Source organism: Xiphophorus couchianus, chromosome 8, assembly GCF_001444195.1.
Source record: "Xiphophorus couchianus chromosome 8, X_couchianus-1.0, whole genome shotgun sequence".
NCBI classification, from domain to species: Eukaryota; Metazoa; Chordata; class Actinopteri; order Cyprinodontiformes; family Poeciliidae; genus Xiphophorus; species Xiphophorus couchianus.
This window is the reverse complement of record NC_040235.1, coordinates 19,979,642-19,993,182: the sequence shown is the minus strand read 5'-3', so window position 1 is coordinate 19,993,182 and position 13,541 is coordinate 19,979,642. Positions and strand designations below refer to the sequence as shown.

At 38.3% G+C, this 13,541-nt stretch overlaps 1 protein-coding gene across 4 annotated transcripts in view; it reads left to right on the top strand.

Moving 5' to 3' along the window:
• Positions 1 to 13,541, top strand: part of kcnt1a (potassium sodium-activated channel subfamily T member 1a) — a 32,255-nt gene that overhangs the window by 6,028 nt on the left and 12,686 nt on the right. For 3 of the 4 annotated variants that reach the window (XR_003596688.1, XM_028026540.1, XM_028026541.1), the window contains 13 exons: positions 3,786 to 3,865; positions 4,019 to 4,163; positions 4,792 to 4,839; positions 5,844 to 5,892; positions 6,009 to 6,068; positions 6,405 to 6,479; positions 7,206 to 7,289; positions 7,542 to 7,636; positions 9,619 to 9,799; positions 9,891 to 10,055; positions 10,132 to 10,268; positions 12,080 to 12,143; positions 12,246 to 12,354. Coding sequence is in view for 3 of the 4 variants with exons in the window: in XM_028026540.1 (XP_027882341.1) it covers positions 3,786 to 3,865; positions 4,019 to 4,163; positions 4,792 to 4,839; positions 5,844 to 5,892; positions 6,009 to 6,068; positions 6,405 to 6,479; positions 7,206 to 7,289; positions 7,542 to 7,636; positions 9,619 to 9,799; positions 9,891 to 10,055; positions 10,132 to 10,268; positions 12,080 to 12,143; positions 12,246 to 12,354 (1,292 nt within the window). In the remaining variant the exon portion in view is untranslated. Of the gene's footprint in view, positions 1 to 253; positions 541 to 3,785; positions 3,866 to 4,018; positions 4,164 to 4,791; positions 4,840 to 5,843; positions 5,893 to 6,008; positions 6,069 to 6,404; positions 6,480 to 7,205; positions 7,290 to 7,541; positions 7,637 to 9,618; positions 9,800 to 9,890; positions 10,056 to 10,131; positions 10,269 to 12,079; positions 12,144 to 12,245; positions 12,355 to 13,541 lie in introns of those variants that run through there. The other variant, XM_028026542.1, reaches the window with a different exon arrangement.

The window sequence follows — 13,541 nt, the reverse complement described above, 5'->3', positions numbered from 1 at the left end:
TGCTAATGATTACAGTTTTCTCCAGGTGCTGCAGTGTTGTTGGAGAAGTCCATGCTGCAGCACCATCACATACGGTTATTCCCATCATGGTAGTGTTGCTGTGGCAACAGGTTCGCACACAAGCTGGGCGGGAAAAGACTGTATACAACTCTAAAAATATTCCCATTCCGCAAAATAAAAATGATCAAATGCAGCGCAGATGAAATTCTCTCCCTGTAGCTGTAATCAGTGTGTGTGTGTGTGTGTGTGTATGGGGGGGGGGGGGGGGGGGGGGTGCGGGCAAAATGCGTGTGTGTGTGTGTTTTTTTCCCCTCAAAAAGCTCAACAGTGATCATTTTCCAGCAGAGACGAGCTATGTTACTACAGATCTGCATGGGAGTGCATTAGTCAACAAGGCTTAGAGCAGGAGTTTAGACTTTCTGCACGACGCAGCAGCAGGTGTCCCTACGGGATGGACTCAGAAACCATCGTCCACACCTGGATCAGTCCGTCTGTGGGAATTTGGAGGTCGGACGTTCTCGGTAGTGACGCTGGCCAGAGGTAGGACGTTTGATGTCATAAAAAATAGTGGAGGTGAGCTCTGTGGACTGACACCGTGGGGTGTCCACCTGGGCATTTCACTGCCCAGGTGAGATAGATTACACAGCTGCTTGTGGGTTTCGTCGTTAAGGAATAATGAAAACAAAAAAATATGATTAACAAGTTTGTGCTCAAAATCCGTTAGAATGAGCTTAACTTTCCAGATGCTTATGTGTTGCTATGACTCATAACCTTAAGTGAATCTATTTATCTTGTTCGTTAACATGCCCACTGCAATTAGCGCTGCAGCTCAGTATTGGTGTAATTGTTGCTGCAGGATAATTATATCAACTTTATCCCATAAGCTGAAATAAACCGTGCCAGCCACATTTAGTGTATTTGCAACCCTCGTAAAGATGTTATAAAAAGGCTCAAAATAAATTAATCTTTTATTGCGAAACCATATCCCCACCTTGACAATTTAAGAAAAATCCAGCCTTAACTAGAAGATTTTTATTGAGAGGAGGGAAACTTCATGTTGAGAAACCATCGTTTTCACTAATAGCATTACTATTGATGCCCCTGCTGTCAATATTCTGCACAACATTTAAAATGTTACTTTTCCTGCAACATTTTACAAGGTTGGAGCAAACCGCAAGATGGATCACTGACCTTTTCCAGAGTCACTTCAACTTACCTAACAAGTTTAGTAAAGGATTCAGGTCTGGGTACTCTATTGGCTATGTAAAAATAAAAAGGCAGATTTTTAATTAAACCATATTTACTGTTCTGGTCATATGTTCCCATTATTATTCACTCATTTGTTCATTTTCAGTTTCCTGCATGATCCCAGAATACCTTTATTCAAGCTCTCCTTGTATTTCTTTTGAAATCCAGTCAATAAAAAAAAATAAAATCATTTAATATTATTCATTTGTTGTATTTCGTTTGACTAGCTGGTTAACTGACAAGCTAAACATGAAGTAGATCTTGGTTTATTAATGGCCATGTCTGTAAGCTTCTCTGTTTTAGTGATTTTCCCCTGAAACACTGAAGTGACTCCACAGCGTGATTGATGTCAGGGCCAGTTCAGCTTCATAATTGGAATGGGAGCTAATAAAGGGGCATTCCGTACATGTGCACATGTGTGGGCAGAGGAATGAGACAGACAGAGATCAATGTGTAGGACTCTCAGCAGCTCTCTGTCTCCCTGGGTTTCTGCTCATTTCAGTCGAGGTGGTTTTGCTCTTTTCACATGTTCATTTACTCCTTCACTCTTTGTTGGACTTTTTCTGCACTCTTAAGTAGAGTTTAACCTTCAAGTCAACACTGCAGCATTATTCTCCCTGTCCATGACAGTCATTTTAAGCTCAAACTTTAGATTAGTAGCAGAATCTGCATAGACACACACGCCCACACACACACGCCCACACACTTCTAAATCACTTTTAATCTCTTAGGTTTGCACTTTGCCTTTTCCCCTCACACAAATTCTCTCCTAAGAGATTATTTATTAATTCTGTTAGAATTCATCTTTTGTTTCTGAGATGCACGGCCATGTGGCTCTTATGACATATGACAGGGCAACGCAACGTGGCACATACTTGTGAAAAGGAAGGCAGAATGATGCAGAAGCATACATTAATTTAGTATTTATGTCTTTGGCAACAATTAAATTTTTAGGGATTTGACATCTCACTTTTTAGGAAATTTAGCGTTAGATTTAGACCGTAAGTATACCGTCATACATACAATGGAATGGTCTATATTAAATCATATAAATTCTTTATACTAGCCTAGTCAGAATATCTCTGATCTATATCCAATTCAAAGTTTGTGGCAGGACTTTAACATTTATTTTCAGTTACTGTCTCCATATTGCAAAGAAAAATCCGGAAAAAAAAAAATATGCACAAAAAATTGCAGGTGCAATTGCAGCCACTGGATGTGGGTAGGGCTGCACAGTGGCGCAGTTGGTAGCACTGTTGCCTTGCAGCAAGAAGGTCCTGGGTTCGATTCCCGGCCGGGGTCTTTCTGCATGGAGTTTGCATGTTCTCCCTGTGCATGCGTGGGTTCTCTCCGGGTACTCCGGCTTCCTCCCACAGTCCAAAAACATGACTGTCAGGTCAATTGGTTTCTCTAAATTCTCCCTAGGTGTGAGTGTGTGTGTGCATGGTTGTTTGTCCTGTATGTCTCTGTGTTGCCCTGCGACAGACTGGCGACCTGTCCAGGGTGTACCCCGCCTCTCGCCCGGAACGTAGCTGGAGATGGGCACCAGCAACCCTCCCGACCCCATTAGGGACAAAGGGTGAACGGAAAATGGATGGATGGATGTGGGTAGAGGGATCCATTATGTAAATGCTTGCTACAATTTGCATACATTAATTTGCAAAACAGCTTAAAAACCATACATGCTTTAAAGATAAAAATAAACTTTATCATTCACAGGGAAAATTTTGTTTTACAGCCGGAAAATAACAAACGCAAAGAAATGTAAAAATATAAGTGAAATGTACAAAAATAACATTCATAATAATAATGCAAATTTAACCTAATTCCATCTCTACTTGGGCTTATCAGGTGAGATTATTAGTGAAGATGACACTAACAGGGGCAAATGAATATTTGTACCTTATTGTATTACACTTCATCACCACTGTGAGCCAATAGCAGGAACCTGTAATTTCCTTCTTGTCCATATAAGCACTTTATTTATATTTGCCTTTCACATCAAATCCCAATACTTTTAAGAAGCACTGTTTTTGTCAACTATATATTATAAGAATATATTTAAATACTGGAGTAAAGAAATTGCAATTTTATTACATTTGTAGATGTTGATTTTGTTTTGAACGACTATCTAAGCAAAACTGGTTATAGTTTCTGATTTAAGCAAAACGAATAATGTTCTCTTGACTCAAGAAGTCTTGACAAAGTAAGTGGTTGCATAATAAAACAATTAGTCTTTTTTTTCTTTTCTTTTTAATTTCCTTCAGGCTATATCCTTCCTCTGAGCTGCAACAGCTGCTCTTTGATGGCTTATTTCAAATTGCATGATCTGCAGTTACCCCGCCTTTTAATTGGGAAGAAAATAAGACACGGATAATAACCTAACTCTCCTAAGGCAAGATGATTAGAAAAGCAGCAGGATGAATATGCAAGCTGTTTTCCCATCTCTGTTTAGTAAAACCATCCATGTGCATTGCATTTTTTTTTTGTTTTTAGCCGATTCTCATCTGACAGTTGTCACTGTTGTTTCCTGTTAGGGTGCAGGTGGAGTTTTATGTGAATGAAAACACCTTCAAGGAGCGTCTGAAGCTTTTTTTCATCAAAAACCAAAGATCAAGTAAGTGGGTCGTGCAGCGGGGCGTCTTTTAATGTGCCTGAAATGTTTCTTAGTGCATTAAAATTGACCATTTTGGGCTAGAACTGTTCAACTGCGAGCATTTGTAGAAGCTGCAGCGAGGAGAAACTGCTCTGATTTTTCTCTCGTCTTCAGGCCTCAGGATTCGTGTGTTCAACTTCTGCCTGAAGCTGCTAACATGTCTGCTGTACATCATCAGAGTGATGACGGACAGACCCGGTCAGGGCACAGGCGGCAGCCACAGCTCAGTGCAACAAAACGCTCCAAATGGCAACAAATGGTTAGTTCATACCAAGAGATGGGTCATAGTTGGGTTAAATGCAATAATAACACACGCATTTCTCTCTATTTGCATACTTTATGAAATTCAGTGCCAGCAAAAAGAGAATAATGTGATTTAAATGATAATGAAGTGCAAAGACGTGACTGAACTAAGTGGCTTGGGGGTCAATATAACAAAGGAAAGGTCACATTATTGTTAAATAATGATTAAATGCATTTCAACAACAGTAGTTTACTTTCATGTCACAGGGAAGCCTGTAAACTAGCATTTTTTTTTTTGATACTGGAACTTAAGTTACCTCACTTTGTTTGCTAAACGATTGATGTTTTCAATAATAGTAATTTTTTTACCCGGAGGAAGCACATGTGGAGGCAAGCCTCTTTCAAAAATATAAGCAAGAAGCTATTAAAACAATTTTGAAAGTCGCTTAAATCCTGTATGCAACAACTTTACAAAAATTACATTTTAACTAAAGAATGTTGAAGAATTTGACTTTAGGTGACATTTATGAAACTGGTGCATTTGCCTCACTAAAGTACCAAAGTACAGATCTTACATGCCCTCCTCAGCTTCTGCTTCCATTTTGTTTTAATTTCTTTTCATGACCGTCATCGTTGCGTTGCAGTGTCGACTGCCAGTGGAATGGATCAGTGCAGGACAGAGAAATTAATTGGTGAGATTACCTCTGCTATCAAATGTTTAGCAGTTATTTTATTGATTAATTTGGTACAATGTATTTTATTTTCTGATAAAGTGTCAGCTATGCTTTTTGGCAGCCCTGGCAAAGGTCTGTAAAAACTGTAAATGCCCTTATTTTGAAGTACAAAACAAAATCCCACATTAAGAAAGTTTGTAACATAGGAAGTAGTACTTCACCCATTTTACTTTTCTGTTTCCTTTCACTTCATATAATATGACACTGATTTTCATAGCCATTCTTTAAAACTGGAAAGAATAAGGAACATTCAGGTAAAGAACATGTGTGGTAAGATTCATGTCTAGAAATAACTAGAGAGAAATAACTAATGACCTAAACTTGCCCCTATCAGAAAAATTCTAGTTTAACACAACTACAGTAGAACTCTAGCAAACGAGATCGGATGAGAACCCAAATTATTTTGTCACCACGCACACAAAGCAGCAGAGTATGGAAAGTAAAAATAAAAATAACTTCAAAGTTTTCTGCTAGAATATTGCAGCAATAAGTGGAATCTTGTGGTCAGAAAGTCTCCATAACAACCATTCGAGTATATCTACATGGCGATGAAGTTTGGGAGGCATTGCAGAAAAAAATAGTTGCTGTTCTGCTGTCATAAACAGGTTTTGCTAAATACTCCATTTACTGAAATGGCTTGGTTTGATCCGATGTGTCACAGTGGAAAGTAATAGACTCTCCAGGTGGGTTCTTGTGTAATTGATATGTAGTAAAGGATTACTATTGGTAGGCTTGGTAGAGGATATATCATGCTTTAGAGATGCAAAGTCATTGAGAATCTTCTTAGATGCTGAAATGTGAGGACATTCTAAACTTTGAAGCTGTTTTTGCACATCTTTGCAAAGGGATGCCAAAGAGTGTTGGGGGTTGAATAAAAGTTTAATCTTTTATTTAACTCAGACCTTGTTATTTTGAGTTCTGAATGTAAACATGGAGGATGCTGCACTCTCTCTCTTTGTTAGGGACTTGATCTTCTGGGTGGAGAGGAAAGCTCCTGTCTGGGCCATTCAAGTGAGTCACAACAAAATCAAGAGCAAAGAGCGTTCTACCTGCTCAGTGCTTGTATCTAACATGTTGTCGCTGTTGTTATGAATTTACCAGTTATGTTTATTCTTTGCTTTGCTCAGGTGATCGTGGCCATCATCAGTTTCCTGGAGACCATGTTGCTTATGTATCTGAGCTACAAGGTGAGCTAGAGACGCAACTGAATAAAAACACACTCGGCGGTCCTGCATGATTAAGGCATTCTGTACAATTAATCGCTTTCACAGCAGAAGACTGACAATCTGTAAGTGGTGCAATTAGCCCCAGTCATTTGTCACAGCAACAGTAAGGATCTGTGCTAATTACAGGATCTGGTTGAGGTGAGGAAGTAAGTGGTTGATGAGGATGACAGACTGTGATGGGAGAAAAAAAACTTGAATCTGTGCTGTGACTCACACTCCTTTGTGTGGTTGCAGATGAAAAACTGAAAGTGCTTGTGCATGTTTTATTTATTTATTATTTATTTTTCTTTTATCTAGGGGAACATTTGGGAGCAGATATTTCAGGTTTCCTTTCTTCTGGAGATGATCAACACAGTTCCTTTCATTATTACAGTAAGACGTTTTGCTATTCCTAAAATACTCATTATCTATCCTGTCAGAGGGTATCACTGCTGTTAGTTGTCTGCTTTAATGAGTCATTGTCTGTATAGATATTTATCACTATGAATAAGCAAGAAAAGTGTCTGGGATTAGCAAGGCTCACTGCATCTTGCCTACAGACAATCATTTATGTCAACGCCCTGACATTCAACATTTAAAAAATATTTTCTTGTCCTAAATTTTAACACAAGACATTAATTTTAACATTGGTTATGGAAATAGGTCATAATTAAGCCCAAGCTTATTCTGATTCCTGAAAGATTAAAGTTTAGCTGTATTATTTTAATTTGGCCAACATTTTTCTATGACTAGAAGAAATATTAATGTCTCGACTTGAATCTGATGGAGAATCTAAGGAAGCGATTAAACATTAGGGTGATGGCAAAGAGTCCTTCCAACTTCACCATAATCAATGATGATATTGGTGATGTCATCATTGATTATCACCAATTATGATTGATTGTCATCACCAATAATAACTTATAGAAACATGTAAAAAATATATATATATGCATCTTTGTTCAAGTAGAAGTCTAATTGCAGTCAGAAAATTGTGTATTTTAGCCTCAGCAAAGGAAAAGTGTTGTAATCAAAGTAGAAAAATTGGGAATTATTCAAATGTGTTGTTTTTATTGCACAAGAAATCTGTCTTGTTAAACTGTTAAACTATCTTTTTAGATCTTCTGGCCTTCAATAAAGGACATCTTCATTCCTGTATTTCTCAACTGCTGGCTGGCTAAGTGTGCGTTAGAGAACATGATTGTGAGTGGAATCCATATTCTTAAATGTGTCAGATGATGACTGTTTAGCTAAGAGGATCGGCGTTTTACTGCAATGTTTTCCCTTCATGCTCACGCTAATTCACAAGTAACAGATCCTTTCTCTTACTCCTACTGACTTGTGTGTATAGTGAGAAATGAAACACGAGGATTTTTCCCTGTAGCGTGGATTACTTACATAAGATAGTCAGATACGGTACCAGTTCTTCCTCTGATGTTGTTCATTGTGTTGCAGAATGATGTCCACAGAGCGATCCAGAGGACAAACTCGGCCATGTTCAACCAGGTCATCGTTCTCATCTGCACCCTGCTGTGCCTCGTCTTCACTGGGTAAGGCTTTTTTAGCGCGCGCTGTTGGAAATATAGAATGAGGATCCAGAATGTGAAGTAAACAACAAAAATGAATGACATACCAAAGAAAGAAATGAGAGAGAGAAAAAAACAATTGGGTAAAAAATCAAGTTTTTGAGCTTGTGTCATTTTATTGACTGACTGTGGGTCAGTTGGGGAGAAAGAAAGTTTCCTCAAGCAATATTCTAATGTTACATTATTACCGAACAAACTGAACATGTTTACATGGTGCAGCTCTTTGCCTTCAGATTTTCCAGGAAATCACCACTAAACCCATAATGCGTTTTCTCTTTGCAGCATGATGTGATTAATTTTCAAGTCGCTATTTAATAGCTGTGTAATGCGTAGAGCAGCTAGAGAGCTACTGTGATGTTCTATAAACATTAAATAAAGCTGCCAGCATCCATTACATTCACTAACATGCTGGTGTTTAGCTGTATAGTCTGAGAAAACTAAGTTCACTTTCAGTGAAGAGCTGCTCTTACAAAGTCTAACTTCAAACAGGAAATCTAAAAACATAACTTTGCATGTAAAGGTTGTCGTGGAAGAAATACTATTTCCAAGCACTGTTCAGGTAAAATCACTCTATCAGGTTTATTCATATATTGTGCACAATACAGAGAGCTTGTAGGACAATCAGTAATGAAGCAGTTCTGGATGAAAAGCTCTGCCAGGCAGAGACAACACATGAGTTTTATACAAAGGGATAAGGGATCCTAAGCATGGGAAACAGAGTGGTTCCCATGCAGCTTTGAAAAACAACGTCCAACCTTGTACATGTAACCAAAATAGTTTAACTTGGTGGGAATATACTGGAACGTAGAATAAACATATAGCAATACAACTAGCAGGTGTGACCTTACTTTAATTTTTCCACTACAAGGTCAAAGATCACTTAAGTACACTGTATAGAAGACACTCAACCATTTCTTTTTAGCCAATACTAAATGAGTTTGCTGTTTAGGCTAATTAGGATTAGCAAAAATTATTTAGCTAAAGTTACTTTTTTACTGTAATATGAAGTTTGTATGGGGAAAAAAAAGGCTTTCTGGTGAAACTTGTGATTATTTTAATGAAGGGATAAAGTGACCCGCTGTACTAAACCTTATTACTATGAACCTTTTCAAGTGATAGAGTTTCACAAACAGAAGTTAGTCAACCTAGCTTAAAAAAAATAACTCTGGAATGAAGACTTGTTTTTGAGGTTAGCACACATATGAATCTCCCTTCTTTTTGGTTGTTGTAATCTATTTTCACCTCAGATGTATCTGTGTTTTCATTGAATCAAAGTCAAAACATTTCATGTTCTTTAAAAATCAGTTGCATTGAAAACATTCACTTGATTTGTTCATTTAAAATAACACTAAATGTGATTCCAGTCACATGTTCTTGATTTTGTTGAGAGATATTTGTCAGAGCAGCACCTGGAGCTCTCTATGAAGAGACTCTTTTTTTTTCTCTGTCTTAAGGGCAAGCATCTATATTTGGAATAAGACCAAACTAACTTACAAGTAACTTTTCAGCAAAATATGGGAGCTTGGTTTGAGTAAATTCCTTAGAATTGATAAAGAAAGTACTAGTCTCACTGGCAGATTATTTTACTTAAAACAACAGATATTTCCCATGTTATAAGTGAAATAATCTGTAATATTACTCATACTTTTTCATCAATTTTAAGAAGCTATTTACGTAAGACATGCTCTTGCATCTTGGTGAAAAGTTACTTATAAGTTAGCTTAGTCTTATTTGAAGTGTAGATACTTGCACTTGAAATTGAACCAAAAATACTTGGTAAGATTTTATCTTTTTGCAGTAGTAATAAAATCTTCCTGGTGAATCTGTGGCAGAAATAAAGCAAGTAGTGACTGCAAAACATGTGCAGAGTGCACTATACAACTTCGTAAATCCTTCCTTGAGTATTTGAGTTAACTTTCTCACCTGCTGTCACCTGTTTGTCACAGCACATGTGGGATTCAGCACCTGGAGCGAGCGGGTCAGAACCTCTCCCTCTTCAATTCCTTCTACTTCTGCATTGTCACCTTCTCCACCGTCGGCTTTGGAGACGTGACTCCACGCATCTGGCCTTCTCAGCTGCTGGTCGTCATCATGATTTGTGTGGCTCTGGTGGTGCTTCCTCTCCAGGTAAGCAGGTTTTGAACTTTTTATGCTGTATGCAAGTGCTTTTTTAAAATTTATTTTATTTTACATAGAAATCTACATGTTGTTTTGCCAGTTTGAGGAGCTGATCTACCTGTGGATGGAGAGACAGAAGTCTGGAGGGAACTACAGCCGCCACAGAGCTCAGACAGAGAAGCATGTAGTTTTATGTGTCAGTGCACTTAAAATAGACCTGCTCATGGACTTTCTCAATGAATTCTACGCACACCCCAGACTGCAGGTGCCCACTAGCATCCGTGTACGTACCTAATGCTCTGCCGTGCAGGCAATCTCACGATTCTTTGAAAATCTTTAAGGACTACTATGTGGTGATCCTGTGCCCGAGTGAAATGGACCTTCAGGTGCGAAGAGTGCTGCAGATTCCCCTGTGGTCTCAGAGGGTCATCTACCTGCAAGGGTCGGTCCTCAAAGACCAGGATCTGCTCCGTGCAAAGTAAGTGGCACCTTCTGAAAAGTGTGGACGGATTCTAACAGCTGCAACGTAATAACGCTTTGTCATGAAAACACAGAACAGATACAAACAAATATCAAAAGATATGTAATGTAGGTGTGCGAACATTTTGGTTGGCCAATAAATTCCCTGGTTGTGCTAACTTTAAGATATTACGACTCCCAGCTCTTTTTTTGTACCACGTATATGTTGCTGATTTTTCACATTTGGGTAACCTTCCAGCTATAACTATACATTTTCTAAATTTTGGATTCCCTACCCTTTTTGATAAAATGTGAGATAAAAATGATCTGAATGGAGAACCCGAGTGCAGGCAAAAGGGATGTGGAGTTCACTAAAATAGCGTTCATGGCCCTTAATAGTTTTGCAAGCCATGAAAATGAAAAACAGCTATGATGTTTTAAATATTGAAAGATTGGACCAGCAACTATTAAAAGCTGAGTTTTGTCAGTGACTCTGATACTGATCATTCTGAAAAAAATCTTAAGTGGCACCACGATCCAATCCAAGGATCCAAGATCAGGACATCTCTGCTCTGGGCTGGTACTCTGTCTGCTGGATTATCAAAAGTTGAAATGATTAAACATTGTTCTTATTTATTAGTGTGCAATTTTATTTTTGTTCAGGTTCCTGCCTGTTTTGCCTTCTCCACACTTCGCTTCAGGTGTAGAGTCTGATGTGTCTTAGTTTCTCACGTACCATGTGGGACAGAGGCAAAGGGGAGGAAAGGGAGGTCAAAGTTCATCTATTACTAAGCCTGTTGGTCTGCTGCAGTGGTTGAGTTCAAACAAATTGAGAAGGTTCTTTTATCTCAAAGGTTTTAAGATTAATTGTGTTTGAACTATTCAAAAGGACGGCTAAAGCACATAAAAACCATTGTTTTATTACATGGCAAATCATTTTAGATATCACCTAGCTTATTCTATCATTCCATTTCTCAGATAAAAGCTTGTCAGAGCTATTGTGTGGCTTAATACAATGACAACACTGTAATTGTTCTTTAAAGCTTTATGACTTGACTGGTAAAATGACTCCTCAAAAAGGTTAACGTTATTTTTGTCATATTTTTATCCTGGAGGTTTGATAAATGACACTTGGAGAAAAGAATGAATAAAGAGGGATAAAAGCACATCTAGCCAAATTTCTTTCTGCAGCATCAAACTTCATCTGTGGAATCCTGTTCAAGTAAACACAAGATTGTAAACCGCTTTCGGATTTTCTTTGCAGAGCTTCAGCCGGCCATAAATGATCTGATTTTGCAGATCATTACACTCAGTTTAGGTCTTTTCTGCGGTAATGGTAGCTACAGACGTATATGGCTTAATGTGGCTCTGTAACGTTACCGTTTCTTTGTCAAGATTAATCGTAACAGAGTTATTTACAGCACTGCACCAGGTACATCATTCAAAACGACTGCTTTAACGGGAGCGTATTATACAGCTCCACTGTATACATTTGTCAGGGTTTTACCAGAGCAATTAGAAGCAAAGGACTGGGTGTGTGTCATGCTTACATCCCTCATCTGGCAGTTTTTCAAATCCTCCCACACTTGTTTTGCATTCTGCACTCCTCTGGCTGTGTTAATCGTATGCAAAAACAGTTCTACAGCCGCTGAACATTCAATATACAACACATGTCAGCTTGTTTGTGTGTCTGCTTATACACAGCCAATGCAAAATGGAATATTGAATCAGTAAAGTTTTATGTGAATATTGTGTGGCAAAAGTCTTATTTTTTTGACGACTGACTTATTTCTGTAAAGTTCTTTTCATGTCTTTATCAAAATGCTGCAGAATGGACGACGCAGAGGCTTGTTTCATTCTGAGCAGTCGCAACGAGGTTGATCGCATGGCCGCGGTAGGATAAATTGTAGCTATTGTACCCTGCTCTAACCTTTTTTTAAAAAGTTATATTTCATGAAAACAGTCTAGTAAAAAAATGTGCAATATTTTCTTTTAGGACCACCAGACCATCCTCAGAGCTTGGGCTGTGAAAGACTTTGCTCCAAACTGTCCTCTTTATGTCCAGATACTCAAACCTGAAAATAAGTTTCATGTTAAATTTGCAGGTGAGACTTTTTTTTAAAAACTTTCTGACCATCACTTGTATAAAAAGCTAAAAATTAGACTCTTAAAAATACATATTAACGTACAGTCTCTTGGAAAAGTTATTATGCCCCTTTTTTCAGTTTGTAAACTTAAAGTGGAAGCAAAGAAAAATTACACTTTACAAATAAAAATCTCAAAAGACAGGCATGTATTAGTACTCAACCCCATTTCTTTGATGACCCTAAATACAGTTCTGTTCAGCTAAGAACTCAGAGGTCACCTAAATAGTTTTTACACCGTGTTCCAAATTATTATGCAAGTTGGATTTGAGTGTCATAAAGATTACATTTTTCTTACAAAGCAGCAAACAGTTATTTGAAGCTGCTGGTGCCTCTGGAACCTGAAGGTGGAGGATCCTTCAGAGGGTTGCAGTGCATGAACCTACTATTTGGCCCCTAACCAGAGCTCAGAAGCAGAAATGGTCACAGTGGGCCCAGCCGTACATGAAGATTAATTTTCAAACAGACTTGTTCACTGATGACTGCTGTCATCAGTGAACATCTGGCCTGGATGATCCAGATAGACGCAGAAGTGAATTGGTGGTGGATGGCCACCACATCCCAACACGGCTGTGACGTCAGCAAGGAGGTGGTGGAGTCATGTTTTTGGTGGAAATCATGGAGAGAGAATCATTGGTCGGCCCCTTCAGAGTCACTGAAGGTGTGAAAATGACCTCAGCAAAGTAGATGGACTTTCTGACTGATCACTTTGTTTCATGGTTCAAAAAGAAGAGCTGAACCTTAAGTAGCAAAATCATCTCCATGCATGACAATGAATGCTGCAAGGAATACCACTGTGTCATTGGCTGCTGTGGGCATAAAAGGGGAGAGTGTATTTTGAGTTTTTTTATTTTTGAAAAAAATACTGTTCTCATGGGGAACTTTGTTCAGTAAAATTTGATTTATACTGCAATGGTTCATGACTTGAAAATTATACTGACCATCATTTGCATTGACCATTTTAGAAAATCTGAGAAAATATCACTTGCATAATACTTTGGAACATGGTGTACAGTCCATGTTTGTATTCAACCCTCCTAATTTAACTTTGTGGTGTGATAATTTTACACTTACCATTAGAAAAACTCACCTTACTCAACAGACTAATCAGACTGAGAATTGTGCATCTTATAGAGGTTTGTTACTTG